General features: G+C 43.2%; 1 protein-coding gene across 2 annotated transcripts; it reads left to right on the forward strand.

The window, feature by feature from the left end:
• Nucleotides 1-5,139: 5,139 nt before the first annotated feature.
• On the forward strand, nt 5,140-26,468 carry TBC1D9B (TBC1 domain family member 9B; the record flags this gene model as incomplete). Of its 2 annotated transcripts, XM_082006026.1 has the most annotated exons (22): nt 5,140-5,257; nt 7,907-8,017; nt 11,018-11,136; nt 12,221-12,449; nt 13,091-13,349; nt 13,980-14,187; nt 14,320-14,532; nt 14,696-14,857; nt 15,468-15,618; nt 16,013-16,227; nt 16,965-17,082; nt 17,790-18,075; nt 18,796-18,925; nt 20,104-20,202; nt 21,052-21,120; nt 21,924-22,164; nt 22,510-22,575; nt 22,730-22,801; nt 23,218-23,268; nt 24,284-24,331; nt 24,769-24,875; nt 25,776-26,468. In XM_082006026.1, 22 exons carry the CDS (start codon nt 5,140-5,142, stop codon nt 26,466-26,468), a joined length of 3,765 nt encoding a protein of 1,254 aa, XP_081862152.1. The 2 variants fall into 2 exon arrangements, with proteins under 2 accessions (XP_081862152.1, XP_081862153.1); XM_082006027.1 differs by lacking the exon at nt 23,218-23,268.
• Between the last annotated feature and the right edge of the window lie 1,035 nt (nt 26,469-27,503).

The raw sequence follows: 27,503 nt of genomic DNA on the forward strand, positions 1-27,503 counted from the left end.
GTAATACTAACATTAAGTATTAAATTTGAAGCATGTTAAAATTTACTTAACGACACGATTACTCCCTCCAGTGAGCTCATGTGTTGGTATCTGTTTGCACTGTCCCCTTGCTTCTAGGATGCTTGTCTTTATTACCTGAGGATGCTATCGGAATAGCCAGGTACCCTACCTAAGCCAAAGAAAGACCGAAAATAGTTAAATAAATGTGTTTAGGACTATGTTATGGGACTTTTATACATCATCTGTTTTCTTTAAACATGTTTATGTGAAATAGTGCAAAGGCTTGGGAGAGCCAAGAGCTTTACTGGCTACTGAAAAGCGGAGGGAGGTCTGCAGGAAGCAAGGGTCACGCTGAGGCTCCAGAACTCGTTTAGCCCAATTTAGGTTTGAGATAATGCCAGGCGTCATAGGTCATGAGCTGAAGGATGAAGGCACCAGGGTTGAGCTGAAGTTCAGGCAGCTCTGCAGCCTGATTACTGGGGAGTGAGTTGACTTAGTTGTTAAAAATACGTATTTTTTTGCTTAGCTAATAGTCATCTGGTTTTTACACAAAGACAATAGCATGGCAGCGCACAAGCCAAGGCACGGCGGGACAAATACAAGAGCCGTGGGGCTGCTGACAGCCCTGTGGGGTGGGGAGAGAAGGGCAGGAGGGCGCAGGGTAGGGACCCCAGGGAACACCTTGAACTTCACAAGCGAAGCTTTCGCTCCTTTTTCACCCCATGTTACACATCCCTACATGACCTAATTTTCCAACCTGAGCCGTGCAGAGGAGCGCATGATGTGCCGTGACAGCTTGCATATGTGTCGTTATATTTAAAGATATCTTCACTTTTTTCCCTTCCCTGCTAGACTTGCTGCGCCGCAGGGTACTGCCGTAAGGGCAACCTGCGCTCCGGCACGCTGCGTGGAAACCGCTGAGCAGGGGAGGGGCGAGAGCGGGAAGGACGCTCCAGTTAACCAGATTTGGGAGAAATCAGGAGAAAGCGAGGCTGTACTTCTGCAGATTGGTGCTGTTTTCTACTTTGTTTCCAATGTCTTGGAAATCATCAAGAGAAAAGGTGGTAGCCCCCACCCTTCCTCCTGGGGTGCAGTGACAAGAGCAGGGCTCTGGATGGGATTTTGCTCCCGGCAGGGCCGCGGTGCCGCATAGACCCCGATCGGTGACGTCCTGACCCGATGGCCGAAGCCCTGACCTCGCAGGGGCCTGTGGGGTTTACCTGGTGCTTGTGAAGTGCTTTGGGGGGCGAGACACTTTCGTCAGCCTTTGCAAAGCTGCACTAATCAACATCTGTGCCAGTTGTTTGATCCTTCCGTTCACCGACTCTTTTTAAATAGTCCCTTCCCTAAAGAGTTTAATAATTAAGTATTAACATTCCTGCAAAGTAAGGAGCTTTAAAAAAAAAAAAAAGTGATGTTCCCAAACACTCTTAACTCTCCCCAATTAATCTCTGCCCTTCCTCCCCATCAATTACTACCGGTTTCATTCCCCCCCCAAGTGCACAGTGCAAGTCCCCGTTGCGCGGGCACTGCCGCCTGCCCGGCCCCAGCATCTTCCCCATCACCGCGCTGTCACCGTGCCCGCCAGCCCCTCGGAGGGGATTCATCGCTCCAACCCGTTATCATGGTCCGCGGGAGCACGGAGGTTCCTGGTGGGTCGTTCCCGGCCGACGCAGGCTGTGTGGATGTGGGCTGTTGTGGGATGCTCATTCTGCCGAATCCCGCCTGGAGCAACCCTTCTGCTCCTCAGCCCGCTAGCCTCATGGAGATGCCCAGGTGAAGAGACATGGATGCATGGGTTGTGCAATAATGTCTGAATGTTTATTCTTTTTATGGAGATAACGGCCAGGGTCTCTGGGTGTGGGGACCCTGTGGTATAAGGTGTTGTCCAAAAATAGTCCCTTCCCTAAAGAGTTTAATAATTATTAACTTTCCTGCAAAGTAAGGAGTATACAGGGTTTTGTTGAAAGTTTAAGCTGTTGAGAGTGATTTCATTGCAAGGCTGAGGTATAGTACGAGCTAGTGTCATGCAGCTGGGACTGGGGTTTCACAGCCCAAAAACCCACTGAGGTGCTGGACACGCACGTGGCGGCTCCCTCGCTCCTGCCAGGCACGGCTATGCCCTTCTCTTGCATCCACTCGCAGCTCACTGCGGCCGAACCCCTCAGGTGCAAGAAGCCTTTTAATCTTTGCCCTGAGCTCAGCTGTGTGTGTTTGCTGCATCATTCACCTTTTTGCTGCTTCCCGCAAGCTGCGAGGCTTGCCTTTGCTTGGCTCTGACTTGGGCTTCAGCTGCCCGCACCCCTCAGCGGGACAAGAGCCGTGAGTTCCCAGCAGAGCAGCTCTGCTGGGTTGTGGTAACGGCATCGATCGCTAGATTTGCTCTCGATCTACCGTGCCCGTGTCTGTAACACCCTCTGGCTGTCTCAGGCAGTAAAGGCTGTATCTGCCCGCAGCCTCGGCATGTACCTGGGCTGCACTACGGGCATCTTACAGAAAACAGCAGCTCAGCAACCCTCCCATGCTCCAGCACAGGAAAGCCTGGGCTTGAAAATAAAGTTGATGCTCTTCGCTGCTCTCGAGCCAGGAAAGTTTCATAGGGCATCTGGGGCCGTTAAAGCAAAGCTCCTGTTCGCAGATTCGTGCGGCTCCTGCATCGCAGCCAGCAAGGCAGCGTCCCAGCCTGCGCCTGACTGGGCTCGCTTTGTGTTTGCACTGGAAGGTGCTACATGAGAAAAAAAGAAAAGCCTTCTCGGTTGCCACCACATCAGCAGGTAGACCTTTTCCACCCCGTATGTCTAGACTTAATTCCCAGCGCTGGTAAGATCTGTCGCACTAGTCCCATAGAGGGGAATAACCTTTCTGAGCAAACTGAGTGATAGCCTCACTCTTCTGCTTATCCAGTCAGCCCTGCTGCGGTTTGCAAGTAGATGTTAAATACTAAAAGCTTCTCTGTACGACCGTGTCTCTTCGGGATCACCTGCTCGAGGCCATGGCTAACTATGCACAGAATCCACCGAAACAGGATCATTTTATCCCAGCAGAGAGGGGACGCCCCAGGCTTTGGGCTTGGGAGACTGCAGCGAACAGCTAAAAAAACAAAACAAAAACAAAAAAACAATTTGCATGCATGTAAAATGAAAAGTCTGTTTCAACTGGCTTGCTGCAAGGTGGACCACACCGGTGTGACCACGTAACCTAAAACCACCAGCAGCTACCAGGGGTCTGGCCAAGTGACGGGGACGCTGTGGGGATGCAGGCGCGGCGGGCGGTGCGGTGCCCTCCCGACAATCGGATCTTTCCAGCCCTTGTGAAATTGTAGCTTGACAGCAGCAGAACTTCTTGACATGTTTTGGTGTAAGTATAACACTGTATTGTAGTTACGTGGTATATGCCAATATGTTAATAGTGTACACCGATTAGTTAGGGTTTGCTAATGTACTACATTTCAATAAAAAGCAATTTAAAAGTGTGAAGTTTGTGAGCTTGGTGTCTCTCCAGTTGAGGGAGGATGAGAGCATCGCCCAGTGACTCCAGTTCCTCCAGTATTTCTTTTATACTTACATATATATCTATCTTAGAGGACAGTATGGAACTACATTGTCAAAAGATATGTTTTCAGAGAGGATTTTTCCGACTCTGCTGTAAAAATTGTTTTATTTTCCTATAGTAGTGCCTAGAAATCTCAGGCCATTAAAGGCCACATGGTTCAAAGTGGCTTATGAATATACAGGAGACACTACTCCACCTTCCCATGGTGTTTGCCATGATGGCACATAGTGAGCAGGGACAGAGGTAGTAACACAGAGAAGGATCCTTCAGCATCTTCTCCTGGTGCTCGAACCCTTCCCGCAGCACATCCAGCCTTCAGAAACCACCGTGCTGCTCCCAAACAGAGCCATGCCATCAGGATGAAGGCAGAGCCTTGACAGCTCAGCCAGCTAATAAATATTTATATTACAGTAGTGTACAAAGACTCCAGCTGGGGTTAGGGCACTGCACTAACACAGAAGATAAATCCTTTAACCCTGAGATGATCTCTAGCCTCAAGAAAACACAGCATTCCCACCTTCCTGGGAGCTGGGCAATAAGCACAGAGACGGTAGATGTCAACGTTTTCTGCAGTCGTATCACTTTCAGAGTTTGCAAGGAGACTCTGTAATGGTTCTTAAAACAAGAATAGCTCATCACTAAATTACTGGGAAGCTGTTCTGTGGCCAAGAGATGAGAAAGAACCACATCTCCCGCTCTCCTGTTTGCTGCAAAGGCTGTCCTTGGACTTGATTGCAAGCCCCATGTGGGCTCCAGAGCCACAAAACGAGGACCAAAACGAAGCCGGCTGCCGGGAGGGGGATGCTGAGCGGCGGGGCGCGGGCTGGCTCGCCGAGGCTGAGATGCTGGTGGTGCCTGGCAGCGCACGTGGTTCATAGCAAAAAGGGTAAATGAATTCCCGTCTCCCCAAAGGGGAGGAGAGAGCATCACCAGCCTGGGCAGGGAAGCTGGACCTGTCCCCGCTGTGCGCGGGGCCGGGGGTGCAGGTGAGGGCAGCAGTGGGGGCAGAAGTTCGAAGGGGAGGTTGTAGCAAAGCTGCACTGGGAGCTCTCTGCCAATAAATTACTGCGTGTACAATGGGAGGGAGCATTTAAACAGTCCGTCTGAGTTAATGGCAGCTTCAATGGGTCCCACGGGGCTGCACAGGAAGATTTCTCATCTGCCTGATTTTTTACTATATAAGCGCATTGCTCTCATCAAATTTGAGCCACGCTGGCAAAGAGCTTTTCAGTGCAGGGTGCCACCGAGAGGCAGAGGAGACGACCCGCTCCGCAGAGCGCGGAGGTGAGCCCCAGCTGCCCACCGAGGACGGTACAAGGAGGTGGCACTCGCAGCCCTCCGGGGAGCGGGACTCGAACTCATGACCTCGTCACTGCGGAGCCGCGGCCCTCGCTCCCGCGCTACGGCGGCAGCATGGCACCGCCCCGCCGTAGTGAGGGGACCGGGCCGCTAGGGGGCGCCGTGGCCGCCGGCGCGGCCCCGTGACCCGTCGGCGCGGCCCGGCCGCTGCCCCTGCGCCGCCTCCCCCGCTCCGGCCGGGCCCAGCCCAGCCCTGCCGGGCCGCTCCGCCGCGGCGGCCCCGCCGCGATGTGGCTGGGGCCCGAGGAGGTGCTGCTGGCCGGCGCGCTCTGGGTCACGGAGCGGGCCAACCCCTTCTTCTTGCTCCAGCGCCGGCGGGGACACGGCAAAGGGGGCGGCCTCACGGGTGAGGCGCGGCGGGGCTGAGGGGAGGCTCCGGCCCGGCCCGGCCGCCTCGGGGCCGGCGCTGCGCGGGCAGCGGGCGGGGGGTCCTGTCCCGTTGCCGTGTCCCCTCAGGGCCCGGCGGGGCTGAGGGGCCGCCCCAGGACCGCGGCACGGGTCCCGTCAGGGCGGAGCGGGAGCTGCCCGCTTCGGTACGGCGGCGGCTGCGGGGCGGGAGCCGGGGGCGGGGGGGCCAGAAGGGAGATGCAGGCCCCGCCGGCTGGGCTGCGCCCCTTCCGCTTTTCCCCTCGCTTCTCCTCGCAGTCTGTAACGCCCGTAGAGCCCCAGGTCGCCGTGGCGGCTGGCGGCAAGCGACGGCGGCTGCCTGCGGCACCCACCCACTGATGTGTCCGCGCCTGCCCCGGTCCCTCCGCCCTCCTGGGCAGCCGCCCGCTTGTGCCCGCAGCTCGTGTGAGCCGTGGGCCGTGGCTGCTGCCTCCCGTGGGCCTGTGCAGCGCCTGGCACCGGGGGGTGTTGGTGGTCAGGGCTCCCCAGCGGTGCTGCTGCACGGGGAGGGCAAGCGGCTGAGGGGGATGGCTGGGGTGATCTCCTTCCCTGCCAAAAATGGCTTCTTTGTCACACTCATGTTGCCTTGAGTTAGTGAGGTGTTCTCCTTGGATCTTTCTTTTTTTTTGGTGTGTTTTTTCAGGATTTAGAGGATGAAAGTAAGACGGTTTTTAATTAATATCTGCATGAAAATTGTGCTGTGCTTGGGCCGGCAGTCAAGTTTTGTGGGTGCAGCTTAGTGAAAACTGTCCCTGTGTGCATCTGCCTGATAGCCATGTTTGGCCACAGAAACTTTTATAATAACATAACTGTGACCAAGGCACAATGTTAACAACAACAAAAAAATCCCCTCGCTTTTAAAACACTCCATTTATGTGCAAAATGCTTACAGAGCTCTGTGAATAATAAAAATCTGCTTTTTACATTTGTGAATTACACACAGCCGGTTTCATGTATTAGCCCTGTTAACCAAATATGCTAACGACAGAAATGACACAGCTGATAAACATCATTAGCATACTTCATCTTTTCACAATATTTAAAATTATTTTGAATTACTCTGTTTTATGTAATATAACTTACTTGTGCAATTTTGCATGTAGGCATATAACCGTATTCTGGAATTTCCCAGGGATTTTACAAGAAAAAAAAAAAGATACCTGGTGCTATTCTGGAAACATTTAAACTGATCTATTCTTAAATGGTTTTAACTTTGAGCCAGTTTACTTCTTGAGCTAGTTTAGCTCAGTGAGAGAGTCTTCTTCAGAGCTCCTACGTGTTAAAAGCCACGTGTCCTCCTTAAGGAGCTGTACGACTGCAAGTCGACATTTTAGAGTTAGAATGTAGATATTCAGCCAAGCTGGTAAGGTGTTTAAGGTGCTGTCGTACTGAAATTCTTAAACATGTCTTGTTACCAGTCCATACGTCAGTAATTGACATTCGTTATTGGTACAGGGAAGTATTCAAAATAACTTTTTAACCTGTATTCTACCTAAAAGTATACATAAGAAACCTGGAGCCAAAACTGAGATCCTGTTGTGCTGGATACATACGTGTTTGTTTTAAGGATTACCAGATGAGCTTGCTGTGGATGATGCTTCTGTTGAAGTATCATCAGTGGTATCTTCCTAATGTGTTACTTGCTTTTGCATGGCCAAGAGAGATAGGAGGGAGGAAGTAGCATATTTCATGATAATGAATGAGATATGGATGAGTACAGTTTGCTCAGACTTACCCGAAACATAGGGAGGAGAGCAGGGAATTGAGCCTGGCCCTGCCGAATAGCAATCCAGGGGAGCAACCATGCTCCCTCTCCAAGTTCTAATGTTAGAAAACTTTCAATCATGAGGCTGTTGCAGAATTAATTGGCATTAAAGATGCTCATAGTACATTATCTAGAATAACAAAGCAAAGTATCATCTTAGATATTTGATTTAGCTAGTAAATAGATTTAATGGAAATAAATAGATTTGCTTTACAAAGTCTGGTGGCTGTCAGCATTTATTCTGGAAGTGCCTGCTTTTTTATTTAACATCATATCAAAAGTATTTTAATTCCTGGACTATCAAATTTTGATTCTCTGCCTCTTTCTTTGTTTAATTTACATATTTCTAGAAATATCACAGAAACCTGGGAGTACCAGCTTTTCTAGAGCTATTTGATTCCATTTTGGATGAGTTATCTTACCTGCTGTTTGCATAGGTGGTGCTGAAAGATGCAGTGTTGAAAATTCTTCTGTGTTTTAGTTTAGTAGGCTTAAAAATCACGATTAGCAACAGAAACCCCACAGAAAAAAAATACATTTCACTTTTATTAGAAAACTTTCCTAGGAAGGCGGAGGATTATAATGAGCTTTAGTAGACATTTAATTGCCATCTGTACTTTATCCAGTACCAGTGGGACTGGCTGTAGTTGGTTTATAGGTAATGTGCTTTCAGTGACTAGATGTATGTCTTCATTTTCTCAACCAATTGCTGTTGCTTTTCCATCACAGCGTACATGATATGAACATCGTAATTTTTCTGTAGTGTTGATCCTGTATTTTTACTTAACCCGGTTTTTCATTTTGGTATTGCATTGTTTTAATTTCTCTCTCTTTGCCTTCTAGGTCTTCTTGTGGGAACACTAGATGTGGTTTTGGATTCCAGTGCCAGAGTTGCCCCATACCGTATTCTGCACCAGACTCAGGACTCTCAGGTGTATTGGGCAGTGGCGTGTGGTATGTATTGGTGTAACTCTTGTCAGGGGCTGGATTTGTGTTATTCTGTTGTCTGTTTGGTTCAGATGATCAGTTATCCCACATTGGAGTATTCTGTGACCGCTCAGGAAACTTTCTAGAGCATCTGCTGTGGGAGATGCCAGAAATGACAAAACTTCTCAGTGTTTTTAAACTGTAGTTTAGGAACTTAAGCCTTTGTAAAAGCTTCCATTTCTGCAAATGTTATGAATTTTCTTTCCCAAGGTGTATCTGTTTGCAAGGTCATAATGAGATTGTTCAGAGAATAAAAGCATGATGATAAGATTGCTGTGAGATGATGAATGTTGTGCCAAAACCAGCTTACCAGGAACATGGTACAAGATGGGAACATGTAAGGTCATTCAAGGTGCCAAACACTCTTTAGGGAATCTCTTTACTGTCTTGATCCAATTTTTTTTTTTTATGCTATTTCTGGCTTGTAGTAGATGTACAGATATACTGTATCTGTAGAATATATTACAATAATATTTTTCTAAAACATTAAGGATCCTTGGCCTCTTTTACTTGAGAAGTGTAACTGCTGTATTAGAATATCATGGTACAACCTTCTAATATCTGGTGGTGAACTGTGATTAAGGCTTTAAGTCCTACGGGTTGCCGAAGAGAAAATATCTTCAAATGTATTTGTTGGACTGACTTTGTTTATAATAAGAATCTTCACTTCTCAGTTTGTGGTTGAGACATGAAATCTGAGCATGAAGTAATTGTTTGCTAAGCCCGCAGATGTTGATGTCTTGTTTTCCCTGTTCCCATCTTCTCCCCAGGCAACCAACACAATATTCTCCCTTGCAGAGCTGCTTAAATTCTGCAGAAGAGAGGTTTAGAAATTGCTGTGTTTCACAGAAACTCAGTTTCCCTTTTGAGGAAGGAGGAGGCAGAGAGGAAGACAGACAGAAACCAAAATGTCCGGCCATAAACTGCATAGAAAAAAGCAGACTATTTAGTGGCCACATAGGGTGCAAATATGGAATTTTATAGTATATTGACACTCAATGAATGTTTTATTTTTGTACAATTTCGGGAGAGTTTAGTTGATATCCTCTATGTCTCAGTTACTTTTCAGTAATGCAACACGGTAAAATGAGATGGGCTATATAACAACTGAATGGAGTTTGATAAATTATTATGCTGGAGTAAATCCATTGTCTTAATCCAAAGTATTTTTTTACTCATATCTGGTTCTCATTTTACTGTCAAAGTAAAAGTACTGGCATTCACTTACAGTTATAAAATGTATGTGGCTCTCTAGTTGAAAAATGCATGTCTTTTATTAACAATTTATCATGTGTAAATACTAGTGGGCAGCGTTCTGGTCATGCATGCAGCTTCTGCCTTTCAGGACTTTTTTCTTACAACTCTGTAGGAATTGTAGAATTTTACTCCTTCATGTATGTCATTCTAATGTTGTTCTTAGAAAGACGTCAATTATTGAGGCCTGGCTTATTTTAGCAATTTGTCTGCTGTCATGTAGTGAGAGATGCAGCTCATGAAACAAAACAGAACACAGAACACTTTATTCCCCTGCCATTGTTGCTGGACCTGTGGGTTTTTTGAACAAAACAACCAAAGCATCCTATAATTGACAATTCTGTGCCTTTAAAATAAGCCATTTAGTATTACTCAAAATCATTTATGCTTTAAAAAAGTCATCAGATGGCTAGGATAGATGTCAGGTAAACTTACACACAGAGGCAAAAGAAAAAATACTTGTTGTCTAATCCACTGGGCTGTACACACAAACTCAAATTCATAGCCCTGGAGTCCTTTGAGACAAGACAGCTTACTTGCTTCTAGTTTTTGGTTTCAGGTCCTGGAGTTATTTTTGCTTATGAAACCACAGATTAGCTGGTGTTGAGTTTTGTGGTTAGGTATCCAACTACAAATACGTGAAAACTATTTCATTGCTGAAACTGCCTCTTAAAAAAGAGAGTCAAGCAGAGCAATAGCTTTAGGGAACTCTTGGTGTTGTCCACTGCTTTCTTTTTTTCCATCATCAACCACACTGAGGGGTTTAACATACTTGCAGAGAAATTGAGTAGTGGGAGACATGCTGTTAACATTTGTAGGTATTCCACTGCTTTTGTATGAAACTTCAGAAGATAAATTTACTGGAATTTGGCAAAGAGAAACTTACAAATATCTTTGGTTTGCATTTAAACAGATTTGGTTTTGCCTGCATTTAACAATGTTTCTTATCTTGCTAAAAAAGATGGAATTGATTTTTTTATTTCTACTGCATTTTTTTTCTGTCTACAAGAGAATATAGTGACAGCTATTGATAGAAAGGCAGATATCTTTTACTAAACACAAATCTTTGAAATAATTAATGGCAACTAACTAAGGCAACTTTCTATAGAAAAGTTCTTTAAATCAGTTACACAGTGAAGCTTATCCTTTTTGAACTGCTGAAGACCGTATGGTTAAAGACAACTAACTGATACAAAGTTTGCTGAGGTGTCTTTAAGACACCTTTAAGAAAGATTAAGAAAGCAAAGAACTTTCTGACTTGGATATTTTGGTTGCTCTTTGTTTTGGAATTGTATGCTCTCTACTACCATTGCCCTCTTTGTAGGTGTAAAAAGTTCAGTTGTTCTGAAATATCAGGGTTCTTCTGAAAGTTCATTATTTTTATTCTAGAATACCAGGAATTAAAAGAGTACTTCTTGTCTGCAACATAAGAATACTTTTTGGCGGGGGGGGAATCTGTGTTTGGTGTGCACTGGCAAATAGGACGATCTGTTGGTAGTGTGCTGATTATCCTTGGTGGTAGTGGAGCTATTTCATGAGAAACATGTTTGTGTACATACAATCTCCCTGATATGTGTACATTTGGTGTGTTTGATTTGTCCTCATCACTGTTTGGTAGTTATTAGTTTCCTGCTGTGAACTTAGGGGAAAAAAGACGTTGTTCTAATTTCTTTTTTCTTTGCTCTTCCCATTATCTTTCACCCCTTCAATTAGGATCATCTCGTAAAGAGATCACAAAGCATTGGGAGTGGCTGGAGAATAACTTACTGCAGACTCTATCCATCTTTGATAATGAAGAAGATATCACCACCTTTGTCAAGGGCAAGATACATGTAAGCGACATGTTTCCCTGAAGGACTTCCTGATCCTGAGAAAGAATGGGGAGATGGTTTTAAGAATTTTTTACCCTTGGGAGGGAGGGAGCAAGAGCTCCATTGCAGGATTTTTGTCTGCTCCCTTTTCAGACATACATACATACATTTGAAATTGTCACGGAATGCATACAGTATTATCAGCATCATGTTACAGTCATAACACGGGACAAATGTATTTCGGGGGGGAAAAGGTTATGAGCAGAACATCTCAAGGAACAGCCTGCTTAGGATGCTCCTACTAATTAAAATATAATGCATCTTTAAAATCCTTGCTGATGATACCTTTGATGCAGAGAGAGTGTTTAACGAGGGTTCATCTAGCAACAAATACAGGAGAGAGAATTTTAGTTTGCAAGCAATGTACTTGCCCTGCCACAGCGGTCAAAAAGGCATCTAGGTTGTAAAGGAACTGCACCCCAGCTTCCACTGACTTCTGAGTCAGGCAGGTTTCTCTGCTTCTTGGGCAGTTAACACACTTCAGATTCCCAGCCCACAAATTCTCCAGAGCAGAAACTTATAAATACAGTTTTTTATTGAACAGTAGCAATTTGAGTCTTTTCCAGCACTCCAGTTAGATTCTTTGTATTTTCTCTGTGTGTCTGTGTGTGAGAGAGATTGTGGTCATTTATTATTTCTTCTGTCCAGTCAAGATCTGACAGACTGCACAGTTCTGCCCTTCCTGACAGATGATCTTCTTCCTGTTGAAGAAGCATGTTTGCAAGTGAAAACAGACTTCGGTTCTCCTGCAGGATGTTCGAAGTGTTTCCAGGCCAGCCGTGAGAGGCTCAGTCAAACATTAAACATGAAAGCTTGCCGCATGCATTCAGGAGTAGATCCCACATCATAGACTCCCAGACTATCTGACTGCTCCTTCTACATGTCTTTACTAGTTCCCTAATGTGACAGGAGAAATGATAACTGCTGTGTCATGCTGCTTCTTTCTGTCTTCCGGATTGCTGCTGTGACCTTTTGCTGTATATTATGTTTGTCAGCAGGCACGTTTCGTTCCATTTCTTCTCTCTCTCATCCCATGTCCTTTCAGGGAATTATTGCTGAAGAGAACAAGAATGAGCAGCCCCAGAGTGAAGAGGATCCAGGTAAATTCAAAGAGGCTGAACTGAAGATGCGGAAGCAGTTTGGGATGCCCGAGGTGGAGAAGTTGGTCAACTACTATTCCTGCAGCTATTGGAAGGGGCGCGTACCCAGGCAGGGTTGGCTGTACCTCACCGTCAATCACCTCTGTTTCTATTCCTTCCTGCTGGGCAAAGAGGGTGAGTTATAAGCCTGCTAGTTGTTTTTCTGCTGTTTCCCATGATCTTTTTGATGCAGTTGATCATTTGTGTGAACTTTTTTTAAGCTGACAGTTTTTTTTCCTTTTAGGAATCCTTTGCGCTCTAGCTCAATGCATAGATCAGTCCTAGCACTCATAGGCACTTCAGTGATGTTTAGACTGAGTGCCTGAGTCATTTTTCAAAACATTTCTCAAGTTGTAAAGGTACACCAGAAATTTTACTTCATCTGGATTAGAGAAGCAAGCAATATTTTGACTTCGGTGAGTTTTATTTGGAAGGACCGCCAGGACCCAGTATTTACAAAACTTGAACTCCTGAGTCAAAAGCTAATTTGCTGGAAAGAAAGAATGAAAACTTGAGCAATTGTAGTTGAAATCATTTACTGGATGGCAGATGGTCCTTTTGGAACTGCATTATTTCTAGTTTAGTTAATCCCAAAGATTATTTCCAAGTATTTTTGGAGAACCCAAGTAAAAGCATGAAGAAAAGAATTGTCCATGTGTAAGAAGGAAAAGATGCTGCTACACTGAGAGCTTACTTGCTGCTTGAGTTTCATTTCTGTTTGTTTGTTGTTTTGCCTCAAATTGTAATACTAGCTTTTAAAAACTTTTTTTCCCCAGTAACACTGGTGATCCAGTGGGTGGATGTAACCCAGCTAGAAAAAAATGCTACACTGCTGTTCCCTGAGTGCATTAAAGTAAGCACAAGGGACAGTGAACTTTATTTTTCCATGTTTCTCAACATCAACGAGACATTCAAGCTGATGGAGCAGTTGGCTAACATTGCTATGCGGCAGCTGTTGGATAACGAGAGCTTCCTACAGGACAAGTCCCTCCCAAAGCCCAGGAAGCCTCTTAAGAACATCTCTGCATTAAAAAGGTATATGTTTCCAGCAGTGAGAAGACAGTTAACAGGGGATTGTAATAATAAACCTGCATTACTGTGTAGCTCCCAGGTGCCACTGGGGTTTTCTCACTCTCAGGGTTTCATCGTTTATTTCAGTCATTAGCCCTTTGCCTATTGGGTTTTTTTCCATCCCAAATTGGTATTGAATTCACACACACCCTCATGTCTTTCTCATGCATGAGTAGGCACTGTCAGAAGGAATTTTCAACTAGAAACTGTTGAAAATTCTGTTTAAAGTAAAATGTGAAAGAAGAAAATTACCTCAGCCCCTTTGTCTGAAGTTGAGGATTTATAAAAAGTAATATACATTTGTATTGTAATGAATCCTCCCGCTGGGGACTGTTGTCTGCAGTTTCAGAATCTGATGTAACATTTAAGTTTTGCAGATGCACGTGCATATTTTATCTTGTATTCCAGGACATACCTTGTCAGTGAAGCATGTCTGAAGGCTGAAAGAGGAGTCAGATATGGGGTGGCATCTCAGTTAGAGAAATGAATACTAAGAATACACAGCACAGGCTGAAGGTTGTGAACACTTAACATCAGTGTTTGAGTGGGTTTTTCAAGTGAGAAAAAAACTCTGGGGACTACTCTTTTCCCCAGAGACCTGGATGCTCGAGCCAAAAATGAGTGCTACCGTGCCACTTTCCGGTTGCCCAAGGATGAATGCCTGGATGGACACACAGACTGTACCTTGTGGACACCATTCAACAAGATGCATATTCCTGGCCAGATGTTTGTTTCCAACAATTACATCTGTTTTGCCAGCAAGGCAGAGGAGGCCTGTCATCTCATCATTCCTCTCAGGGAGGTGGGGATTTCTTAGCTGTGTATTAAGACTACAGGCCTTTCTTGTCTTTTGTGTGCTTCTAGCTTTTGTGCGGTGCTTTACAGATAATGGAGAATCTGCTAGATCCAAATGGCCCTTGTCTTTGTCTTCTAGGTGACAATAGTTGAGAAAGCAGATAGTTCCAGTGTCTTGCCCAGCCCTCTGTCCATCAGCACTAAAAGTAAAATGACCTTCTTCTTTGCCAATCTGAAAGACCGAGATTTCTTGGTACAGAGAATCTCTGACTTCTTGCAGAGAACACCATCCAAGAAACCATGCAGCAGTGACAGGGAATGGAAATGGAATTTGGCTGATCCTGGTTGCGAGGTACTAAGGAAATAGCTGGGAGGAGCATTTGTCAACTTTTCAGAGTAACGCTCCTTACAGTGTGTTAACAGTGCTTGTTACCGGCAAATGATGTCTCTTTGTTAGACAATTAGCAGAGGAGGGAGCCAGCCTGAGCTCAGATGCTTTATGTTCTGTTGTTCAGGAGGTTCCAGAGTTGCCTTCCAGCAGCCCACTTGCAGTTAGCCCCACATCCGCTCTCAGCAATCGACCTGGCAACTTCTGTGCTGGGGAAGTGCCAACAGCTTCGCAGGGACTACTCAAACTCTTCAGAAGAAATTCCGAGGAGCTCTTGGGACCCAAAGGGGTAAATAATATTTTAACTTTAAACAGTTAACTCTAAATGGTTTGCAGTAGGTTGCAGATTTCCTGTCCTTCTCTAAGACTCTGAAAATGCATTTTATGCCTGGTCAGTCCTGCAATATCACTGCTGTGTCTGTCACAGTGCTAGTGCTGCATAGATGTAACCTGACAGTCACCTTGCTTTATCAGTATTGAGATACCTGAGATACTTGAGTAGAGGCTGAGAAATTAGTGTTACTGTGCTTCTGGGATGTAAATTCATGTCTGTGAAGAGCTACTTCAGATCAAGAAAGCAGAGAACTGGTATCTCTGCTTGCTAGTTCATTGTCTTAGACCATGGTTCTGCTTGCATTTATGTAGAGGTTTGTAAGGTGTAATGCCATTGCATAGCCCATGTTAGCATTGTAAAGACTTGATTTTAAGCAAGGTCAGAACTGGTTCAGAACAGTGTAGATTAGCATACACCCTTTTATTCAGCAGAAAGAAGAAAGGCTTTAAATGTCACAATGCATTTCTCTTGTGAAGTGTAGGCCTGAGTATACCCGGAAGTCACCTGTCCTACACACATAAAAATGCATTAATCTCCTAACATGGCCATATTTGTTCCTATGAAGGCAAAGGAGAAGATGAAGGAAGAGTCTTGGAACATTCATTTCTTTGAATATGGGAGAGGGATGTGTATGTATCGCACTGCCAAGACTAGGGAGCTGGTGCAAAAAGGAATCCCAGAGAACCTTCGTGGAGAGCTGTGGCTCCTTTTCTCAGGTAGGAGGCTGTGCTGGATACTTTGACAGCTAGCAGGAATAAGCCTTCTGCACATCTCAAATGAAAAGGTTTAAATCTTAGCTAATTTTGGAAGCAATTAATCACAAGTTAACTCCATCTGAATGAAACTTAATCATTTTTTGCCAAAAATGCAGTGATTGCATTCCTGAGATGACTTTCTTTATGAGTATAGTAATTCGTTGGCCTCCTTTGTCTGTGTTTCAGTGTTGGGACCTAGACTCTAACATGGTGTTTTAACAATGAGTTTGTTACTATACTTTCCTATCTATGTGTAGTTGCCGAGTTCAACTGGCTGCTGTTTCTCTGAAACTGTGGGCATAAAAGCTGTATTCTAAAGCTCAAGAGGTGAAGCAGCATATGTTTGTCGTTACAGGGGCTTGGAATGAGATGGTAACTCATCCTGGTTACTATGCGGATCTTGTGGAAAAGTCAATGGGAAAATACAATCTTGCTACAGAGGAAATTGAGAGAGATCTGCACCGTTCTATGCCAGAACATCCTGCCTTCCAGAATGACTTGGGAATTGCTGCCCTCCGGAGAGTCTTAACAGCTTATGCATTCAGAAATCCAACAATTGGGTACTGTCAGGTAAGAAAGAAGTCTTAGACTTGTTATCCCTACACAGTGACCATGACTGACTTGGACTTCTCTGCAGTTTTTTGTTCAAACTTTACCTTCATTCTGTCCATGTGGTGCTGCGATCGTAGGAAAGAAGTGGTGATGTTGCAAGATCTTTTAACTAACCTTTGCATCTAAAGCATCTAAATAGACTTTGCACATTTCTGCTAGATGTAATGATGGAGTCTTTTACTAGTTTTCCTGCTAGAGCTTTCCCTAGTTGAGCAAAAATATCTACTGGTTTCATTGAAAAGAGCAAATAAATTGAATAAGTGATGATGCACATGGGCTGTATATTGAAAACAAAACCAGTTGCGACTTGTGAAACAACTCAGTGGAAATTCAGATTAATTTTATGTATTGCTCTGGTATTAGAGGTTCTCATTATGTTGTTCTGTTACAACCAAATTGTTACAAAGCTTTGTATGAAAACTTTGAAAATTATACTTAGTCACATTGATTAACAAAAGTGCTTGACAAAAAGTAGTTTTATTATTTGCTGCCTCACAAACAGAGGAACTGAAACAGGAAGGTAAATTGGTTCAAGGTCATCTGTCGACTCAGATGCCAGTAAAAGCTGGAAATAGATGTGACAGTTTTGCTGTATTCATGCTTTTTAAGCTTAGCTGGTCTGTCATGACAGAGCTTTCATGAACTTCTTCATGTTTCTCTCCTCTATCTGCATATTTAACTCTACTGGCTTGTAGGCCATGAACATTGTTACGTCAGTACTGTTGCTGTACTGCAATGAGGAAGAGGCTTTCTGGCTCCTAGTGGCTTTATGTGAGCGGATGTTACCAGATTACTACAACACAAGAGTAGTGGGTGAGTCTTTGTCAGATTCATGCTGGAGCCTGGATTTTCAGCTGCAGTTCCACCAGGATCTCTCAGGAACATTTTGTTGTTCAGAATGAATTAAATGTGATGCATTTTAAAGATGATGAAGCACAACCCTGTTCCCTTTAAAGTTGCAGGTGTGTGATGGAGACACAGGAGACACTACAGGCTGCCAAGGTAGTAATACTACCTTGTAGTGACAAGGAAGATGAAGTCATCAAAAATTGGTAGCAGGAGGGACCATTAGCAGTAAGGAGGCATATCTAGAAGAAAATTACTGGGTTATTTTTCACCCATCTGAATGATGTACATTGGATTAGGCTTCCAGGGAAGGTTAGCAAAAGCACTGCTTCATGGGCTTTTAAAGTTGGTGTGTATAAAAGACTACAGTTTGATGTAAATACTATAATATCAGTAACCTTCCACCCCTCCTTTCAGGGAAAATGCATAGATCAATGAGAGATTCTGTTGCTGCATGCTCTGCAATGTAGGAATAGTCTCTATCTAAATATGTTGTGTTTACTGACAACAGGGAACAAATCTAAATAAATGTGTTAATTTTAGTTCTGATGTTAAGAGGCTTATATGAAATTAAAGTGAACTCACAGTATTTTGTTTAATAATTTTTTAGCTTGAGTATAGTACCATGATACCACCAATTCAAGTTCTGCCATTGTTTTTGTTTGTCTTCCCAGGTGCATTGGTGGACCAAGGCATCTTTGAAGAACTTACACGAGAATATCTTCCACAGCTGTCAGAAAAGATGCAGGACCTGGGAGTGATTTCCACCATATCCCTTTCCTGGTTTCTCACGCTATTTCTCAGTGTCATGCCCTTTGAGAGTGCCGTGGTCATTGTCGACTGTTTTTTCTACGAGGGAATCAAGTTTATCTTGCAGGTGTCATTGGCCATACTTGATGCCAACATGGAGAAGTTGTTACAGTGCTGTGATGAAGGTGAAGCTATGACTATTCTGGGCAGGTACCATTCATCGTTCTTATTTATAGCTAAATAGTTACAGTACCCTTTTAGTCATCATCTCTTTCTACCTAATTGCATTACAGAGCAAGTCACAGGTACCACTCCAGGACAAAAACTGAGCTCCAGAGAGATTTGCTATTGCTTTTTGCAACAGCTGAAATTAATTTTTGGCACAAGTATGGAGGAATCCCGTATTTCTGGCATTGTTTCCTTGCAGCATAATGCATTCTTGCTTCTCAGTTTGAATTTGAAATCTGAAGGGTTGTTTATCCAAAATTCATAGAAGAGTTCTGATGTACTATTAAGAACAGATCCTGGCAGGAATCACCTGCTAGAAACTAAAACTTTATCAGGGAGATATCTCCCAAGTCTTGTAAATGTAAGATTTTCTTGTTTGAAATGTGAATCTTTTCTATGTGCAGCAAGGTCTTCAGCTTACTACTGGAAGCCCACTTTAAAAAGAGTAGATACCCCAAAAAATAGGGTGTAAATCAACTTTACGTCAGATATGTTGAGGGTAGTGTTGCAAGTTAGCTGGGAAAATTGAAATTTAAATTTGAAATTTTAATTATATTTTTACTTATTTTAATAAAAATTAATTTGATCTAAGTTGTTTAGATTAATGATACAAAGAGATTGGGAATGATGCATTTAGAATATTACTTCTTTTCCTGGACACTAATCCTGGAGTCTTGCATCTGTTCTGTTTTTTCCCCACAGATACTTGGACAATGTAGTTAACAGACAGAGCGTCTCTCCCCCTATTCCCCACTTGCATGCCTTATTGACAAGTGGAGATGACCCACCACTTGAAATAGACATCTTTGAACTCATCAAAATATCCTATGAGGTAAGGTTCTGCCTTAGTTTCTGCCCAAGAGATTTTTCTCGGCTGACATCCAGTTTTATACTTTGTGCAGCCAGAACTGAACCATGTTCATAGCTTGAGGTGCTCAAGGAGTGCAGGCCCAAGCCATTAATCCTCCTGTTTTGTGTGAGTAGAGCCTAACACTCTTGGCTATTGTGGATTACAAAGAGTCTCCAACACCAGTGGAGACTAAAATGAAGACTGCAAATAAGTAAAAATTACAGACCAGAGGTTTCTTCCCACTTTGCCAAAAAAGTCTCCATTCTTACTTGTATGTGAGGATTGTCAGTGCTAGGAAGTTGGGAGGGAAATTCAGGGTAAAAATTGTGGGGTATACTGCAGAAACATGGAAGCATCCCAGTTCATGTGCACAGGAATCCTATTCTGGGATCCACATTATAGTAATAGGAAGGTGACCTGAGAATGGTGCCAGTGCTGTTGAAATTCCTCTGCACTGGTGGAGATGTACCTCATTATTCATATGGAGAACAAACTCATAAGAAATTTGTATCTGAATGATGGAAAGAACATAGGCAAGAGAACTGGTGTTTGACAGTTCTCTGCTGCGCTGTGGTAAACGTGGATTCATTTCCCTTTTTATCTCCTGTTCTTCTTCCTATCCCCTTCCAGCTGCTTACAATCAGACAGCTATAATTTAGCTAGGTATTTTGTTTGTTTCTTCAAATCTACGATCTCTGTTTGTTCTTGGTTTCTTGTTTAAAAGAATGTCACCAAATTCATCTTACTTGTCCAACCTAGTCAGTAGAAAAGCCTGTTAACTTCAGCGTTTCTAGCTGAATCTCATACAGGTCCTAGAAGAGAAACAGGCCTACAGGGAATGACAACCTGTCTATTCTCTTATCTCTGCCACAGTACAGGATCTGTATTTCTGTCAGTCCTGACAGATGCTTTTTCAGCTGTTCTTCAGAAACCTCTGATGTTGGATTTCTCATGAATTCTGAATGACTTCTCTTGCAGGACAGGAGTGAACAGGGAATAGAGCTCAAGTTTTTTCTCATCTTCTTGCTGCTGGTAAAAGGCTTCTAGGGGTTTTAGATCATCTCTGAAGGGCTAGTATACTTGTTAAAGAACATGTAATTGAACAGGTGGTGTTCATTCTTTAGGAGATGATGTTGACCTGGTCTGCTTCCTTTCTGTAGAAATTCAGCAATCTGAAGGCAGATGACATTGAACAAATGCGTTTTAAACAAAGGCTGAAAGTGATCCAGTCCCTGGAGGATACAGCCAAGAAGAGTGTGGTATGTGAATCCCAGATTGAATGAGCTACCAAATGGCATATTAATTGAATGTGTTTTGCTGTAAGCATCTAGAAAGTTTGCCCTGTAGCAGACCCAGTTTTAAGTGACTTAAAGAATTGCAGTTAATGTGAAAAAAATGGATTTACTGGCTAGAATAATGTATTTTCAGTTTTCTTCTTTACATGGTCCTAGTTAATCTGATAAAATGAATTGAAGTGCTAGGGCATTATTGAATGAGAGATTTGGCATGGAGGGAGATAAAAACCACTTGTAGGTCTTGTAGTAGTCTCCACTGCCTAGCGCTATCTGGTTTACTACTTACCTGGAATCTTTGAGAAAAGCTAGCTAGCAGATAATTATTTTCCCGATGTTTAGGGAGTATGCTAGCACATTAGGGAATTTTACAGAAGGGTTCATGGCCGAAGGGGAGTGTCCACATCTATTGCAGTTATCTCCCATGTCTTAGATGGAGAATCTCTTCCATGTGTTTCTTTCACTGTTGTTTTTCAATGCATCTGAATCAAACATCTGAAGATAAAAACAAGAGGGAGGGGCAACATAGTCTGCAGAGTCAGTTCTGCACAAGCAGGAAATAGTAGTTTTTTTGAAAAAGCAGTAACTTTTTCTAGCTGCTCAAAATGTCCGCAGTTTTTGCTTGACCAGAAACTGTCTTCCTGACCTGTAATCCATGGCAACAGGAGGTATGGGAATGGTTATGTTTTCCCTTCTGTCCTGTGTTATATCTCTTGCACTTGTTCTCTTCTATGTTACACAAATTTTTCAGTAAGTGATATTTAATTTTTCTAGCTTTGAAATAAATTGTTCCCTCTATTTTCTCCCTAACTATAGGTCCGAGCTGTGTCTAGTGACATTGGATTCTCTATTGAAGAACTAGAAGAGCTGTATGTGGTGTTCAAGGTAAGAAACTAGAGTGAGGAAGGATATGTTCTGACAGAGAGAACAAATATCAAAATAAGTTAAAAGGGAAGCAATGACTTTGCTGTGATTCTTAGTCCAGCCTATCAAAAACAGATGTTGCATTCTGTTATACATGGTTATACATGGTGCCAGTGAGACTGGCCCTATTACTATCCAATTGATTTTTTTTTTTTTTTTTCAAAGATCACCAAAACAACGTTTGCATTATTTGAATGATACTTATTCAGAAAGAGATTGTGGAGTTGATGGAAAGGAATGTCACATAGCACTCAGAACAGGGAGCTAGGATTGACAGTACCTCAATTTTTGTTCTCAAGTTTGCCATTGACTTGCTCTGTAATTGTGACAAAATTACTTAAGTGCTGCCTCTATTTGTCAATGTATCTGTTTTTAAAAGAGTGATATTACCCAACTTCATTTACCAAAGTCACTGCAAACTCAGTTGCACTGTGCTGTAGACTCAGAAGGAGAGGCTTAGTTCTAAAACCTGCATGTTTTCTTTGCAGTAAAGCCTGAGTGTCATTTCATTCAAACTTGAAATTATATTTTTTGTATTTTTCATTTAAAATTGTTCTTTGTGCTTTTCATGAAATCCCTCTCTCTTCCTTCATTTCATATTATTTTGTAGTGAAGTAATGCTAGGAATAATGGGGGAGTTAATGTGTCCTGAAATGTCTCTTCTGTGCTTACGCAATGCTGTTCTTGAGCTATAACAAAGTCTCCATTCCTGTGGATTGTTGTAGTGTAGTATAATCTGACCTATTAATCCTTTCCCTCCAAAGGCAAAGTATCTGATGAGCTGTTACTGGGGAAATAATCGTGCTGCAGCTGCCCGCCGAGATCAGAGTTTACCCTACCTGGAGCAGTATCGCATAGACATGGAGCAGTTTAAAGAGCTGTTCATCAGTTTGACCCCCTGGTCCTGTGGCGCACATACGCCTGTGCTAGCAGGGCGTTTGTTCCGGCTTCTGGATGAGAACAGGGATTCTCTCATTAACTTCAAGGAGTTTGTGACAGGGATGAGTAAGTGGTGGGTTTGGACATGATGAAATACTGGAAAAAATGTTTCTGGCCTTTTCCAAGCAGAGAACTAAAAGGAGGTAGTGATGTTTGTGCTATCACGAGGGGAGGGTGACACACTTAGAGATGCCTTTTTGCTGCTAGGCAGTCTCCTGTTTTGGGAGGCAATAGGTGGGAAAGCAACAAGATGCAGCTTTGCTGTGGATTTCTTTACTGCTTCTGCACAGGGCTTTCTGCAGTTAGCGTTTCTTCATTGCCTGTGAACTCATTCTGTTTTGAGCCTGTGACCAGAGGGTGATTCTTTATCCTAAGAGCTATTTTTCTTAAGCACGTTTTTTTCCTTTGCAGGTGGGATGTACCATGGTGACCTCACTGAAAAACTCAAAGTACTTTACAAACTGCATCTGCCTCCTGGTGAGTGATTGCTTTTGTATATTGCTACTATTGAGCACGGTCTGTTCTGACATGCAACTGAAAAGGGAGGCCTCATGAATTTTGCTAATGAAGTGGGTGATACTGCTGTTCAGCTAGCTTAGAGATCTTAATGTTTCCTTCTCTGTAAATACAGCTCTGAATCCAGAGGAGACAGAGTCTGCTTTGGAGGCCACAAGTTATTTCACAGAGGATGTTACAACAGAAGGTAATACAACACTGCTGCCTTTATCTCTCAGTTTAGGCAGGAGTTGCAGCACAAATCCGTATGCTATGAATAGTGATTTTTTTGCAAGGCATGGTCTCATGGCGGCAATATGTTAAGATTCCCGGTGTGTTTGAGTTCGCTGTCTCTGTTGCATGATGGGAAAGAAGTTTGAAGCTTAAACTGCTCAGCACCCATTTCATGCAAGACACAGCACCCTCTGAAGCACAGTTACAGACTGCTGAGGAGGAGTAGCGTGCTTTTACCAGCCCCTGTCTCCCACCATGATTTAGGTTTTTCATGCAAGTCTCATTGTCTTTCTTCTTGTTTTTGTTTCCTTCTCTGTGTCTGTCTGTCTGGCCTTTTCTTCTTTTTTATCTGGGATATTGTCTCCTCAACCCCTTTTTCTGCTGCTCAAGTATCTCCTTTTGTCTCAGAGCTGGATTTCTGCCTGCACTGTGAGTCTCAAGGTCAGTTCATGGGTTATGTGCATGCATTGAGCATACCTATAACGCTGATCTCATCTGCCAGCATCAGTGTGCTATTTTAAATACTCTGAAGTTGTTGCTGCTGCTCCTCTCTCATGACACCCCCACTATGAATAAAGTGCTATAAGTAATTAGATAACCTTTCAGTGTATTCTACCTATTGTGTTTCAACCTTGGTCAAAATAGGTTTTGTCCAGCTTCTCTCAGTGAAGTTTATCTCACCCTAGAAATGCCAGAGCAGAGTGTGGGGGGTTCTGGGCTTGCTGGCCTGGGTGGATGATACCTGTGCCTCCTCCACAGTCTTCTAATTTAAAGGAATAGGGATGCATGCCATTGAATTGTAAAACTGTTAGTAGAACAATTTACTGTATTTCTTAAAATATAATTTTAGGGATTGTCAAATAGGAGATCAAAGTATGTCATTTGTGCTAAGTGTTTACTAAAATATAATAATGCTCGAAAGAAATCTAAGTAGTTGTGGTGTTTGGTGCTAGATGGCTAACTTAACAGTCTAGTTGAGACAAGATTTCCTATAAAGTCTAGTGACAATACAGAGAACCAGAAGCAAAGTTCATGAAGTTAAGACTCTGCAATGTACTCCTAAAGTGTTAGTTCAGTCAGTGAATAATGGTGAGTGTAGATATTAGTCACATATGGGCTCAGTGGTGGCGTTTTTTTCCATTCATTATCTTGCTTTGGGTAACTGAACTTCTTTGTCTTTAAGCCATCACATTCCTTAGCGCACTGCCTTTCATATCTGTGTTTTAAGAGTTCTGCCCTCTAACTCAGCTCTTCAACCCACTTTTTCAGTGTGGCTTTTTATCCGGTTCATCCTGTCAGCCTCTTGCTTCCATCCTGTTCTGTTCACTCCTCCAAATATGATGTGGGGGTGTGAGATCTAACTTCTATTAAATATATTCTTGTATTATTTTAATTTGTATATGAGTTGTCTTATGTGTTGTATTGTTGAAAATCACCTATTTCCATAATTTTTTAGAAACCCAAGAAGATAAAGGAAGGAAAAATGAGAACAGTCCAGAAAAAGGTAATTTTATCATAAATAGACCACATTCTCATCTTGTCTTGCTCATATTATGAACTGTTCATTGTCCTTTGCTGTATCAAGGAGACCTTTCAAAGCGTCCCTTGTGGACAGAGGTAAAGTGGGATGTGAGATGGGAAATAAAGCGCTCTCATGACTTACTGCTCTACCAAGATGATAACGTTTGTAAATCATGTTTGGTAAGTTGTGAACTCCTAGAGTGCATTTAGGAGAAGTCAAGCTGATGCAGCAGTGTTAAAATTTTTGCTCTGCTGAGCTGGATCAGGTAAACCAGCAGAAAACAACGCTGCCTTCCTGGTAGATGCTTTTCTGAACTGTCAATAAAACCTGCTTCCAACATGATTTTTGCTGACACAGTGTCCACTTTAAGTCTGAAACCATCAATCACCTGACAGTAATGGCCTGGTCTTGCCTTGCAGAGGAGAAGGGTACCAGTCCACAGGACTACAGATACTACCTAAGAATGTGGGCCAAGGAAAAAGAGTCCAAGAAAGAAACCATTAAAGATCTCCCCAAAATGAGCCAGGTAAGTGAATATGAAGGTTTGCAGTTAGATGACTGACAGGTTAATAGGGAATTCAGCAGTATGTGCAGCCATTTTGCCAGCATACTCAGTCCTTGCCTGTAGATTGCCTTACTGTTCTTGTCTGGTGAGCTTTGGAAGCCTCTAATTCCACCTATTTGTGTTGAATTCCTCAGTGGACATGGATAAACTGCTTTGTTTCCACCAGTCACATGTACTTGTTTCTCTCTGCCTCCCAGACTAAATTTTCCTGTAAGAACTGCAATCTATGTTTTCCCTCCAGAGCAGTATATGCCATCAGTCATATAAACTTGTTTGGCTTTTTTTGGTTTTGCATTGCCTTGAGCTACAGCTCCTTGGTAGAGAGTGAAGAATGTGGTTACAGGGAAAAGAGTCTGATGACTGGTGTGATCTTTTCTGTCTCTCATTTCCTTTATGGGTGCTACTTATACCAGTTTGGAAATGCTTAGAAGCTGACCACAAGAGAGTAGCAGGACAGAAGTAAACTTTAGGTTGTGAATATGTTAGTACTCTGTTCATCTGTCAGCAAAACCCCCACCACTATTAAATTGCTAGCTGTGTCTCAATTTAGCCACTACAGCAGAGAGACGTTTTACCTGTATTGAACTGTTCTGAATTAGTACAATAAGTTGCCACTTACTTGGTGGGGAGGCAAATAAACAAGGAGTCAGTCAAAATGGTGCCTGTTGCTTCATCTCAAGGAGCATCTGGACGACACTTTTAGCCATAGGTTTTGGTTTAGGTAGTTCTGCAAGGAGCAGGGAGTTTAACTCAATAATCCTTACAGGTCCCTTTCAGCTTGAGATATTCTATGACTATGAACTGCCACTGTCAACTTTTTTCAGCCTAAAATATGGTTTTTTTGGTCTTTGTCTTTTAAAGGAACAATTCATAGAGTTATGCAAGACCCTTTACAATATGTTCAGTGAGGACCCGGTGGAGCAGGAACTGTACCATGCAATTGCCACTGTAGCCAGTCTCCTTCTGCGAATTGGGGAGGTTGGAAAAAAATTCTCCAACAGGCCCATGAGGAAGTCTGAGGACTGCAAAGCAAACAATACCCAAGATCCAGTGAGTGAAGAGGAGTCACCAACATCTGAACAGAGTCAGAATTCAGCAGTGGAGCAGCAGCCCCAAGCTAACCATGAGGACAAAACCTGTGGAGATGCTCAGCCTGAAAAAACACAGCAGGAGAACCAAACTCTAGGAGATGGGTCAGCAGAAGGACAAGGCTCTCCTTTACAGCTGCTATCAGATGATGAAACCAAAGATGATATGTCCATGTCTTCCTACTCCATGGTCAGCACAGGCTCCCTGCAGTGTGAAGACATTGCAGATGACACAGTCCTGGTTGGTTGTGAAGGCAGTAGTTCAGCTGCCAGGTATGGCAGTACCATTGATACTGACTGGTCTATCTCCTTTGAGCAGATCTTAGCTTCTGTGCTGACAGAAACAGCCCTTGTAAACTACTTTGAGAAAAAGGTCAACATTCTGCAAAAGATCAAAGATCAGAAGAAGGTAGAGAGGCAGTTCAGTTCATCCAGTGACTATGAACTTTCCTCTGTTTCAGGGTGAACTCAAGAAGGCAGGAATTATCTGTGGGAGATAAAACAGGGAGATAATATGGCAGATGGCAGGGTGGTTTGGTATTATGTGTTTGGGGTAATTTTTTGTTTAATCAGAGACCAGTAACTACACGATTACAATAGATTCCAATCAATAAGGGGCTTCTGACAGTGACTGTTTTGTGTAGGTGCTTCTTTGGCTACTCTGGCTAACAGAATTAGATTTACATTCTCAAGAGCCATTAGAATCTAATAGCCTCTGACATATAGAATTACCACCGTAAATTATGCATGCCTGCCTTTTGCTATCTTTTATTTTAATGAAGTTTTATTTCAGACAGTAACTGCTCCTTGCCTGCCCTTGTTTGCTGTAGGTTCCTGGGTAACTTGCACAGCAGATGCAGCCTGGCTTGAAACCACGTTCACTTCTGGCTGCCGATCGCAGAGCTAATGCAGTGTAGTCAAGTGCTATAGGACCCTGACCTATAAATAGTTTTGTAAGTTCTTCAGTGCTGTTCTGTGAGTCAGCAGCTATAATGCAAATGTGCCCCACTGCTCCCAGCACCGTGAAGTCTAAACAGAGACATTTCTCAGATCTGCAGGTTTCTTTCATATGTGATCTGGCATTTTCGTAGTGTATGACCACCTTTTTTCCTCCTTCAGCATTCAGGTGTTTTCAGACAAACCTGGTTTTCTAGCATTTGCTTTTCTAATTCTTTGAAAGCCATTGTTTTCAGTTGGTCTGGGAAGCCACAAGCTCCTTGACTTCAGTGCAGAAGTAATACTAAGTCAATCAATGGACTCATGATGGTTATAATGAGGGAATGTGTTCCTAAATTAGAAGTTGGTGAATCAGCCTCAGTGTAACAGGGCAGTGGCACTCTGGTCTGCTGGACTTTCTCTCTTGGTACAGAAAACATGCATTGTTTCTTGCTGATTCTCCATTTTTACTAGCTAGTGATGGGTCCGATTTGTAGAAAGACCCATAAGAATACTCTGATCAGTCAGCCCTCACAAATGCTTGGGGCAGGAAGATGTGCAGGAG

This window comes from Phaethon aethereus (assembly GCF_964289735.1).
Source record: "Phaethon aethereus genome assembly, chromosome: 14".
Taxonomy (NCBI): domain Eukaryota; kingdom Metazoa; phylum Chordata; class Aves; order Phaethontiformes; family Phaethontidae; genus Phaethon; species Phaethon aethereus.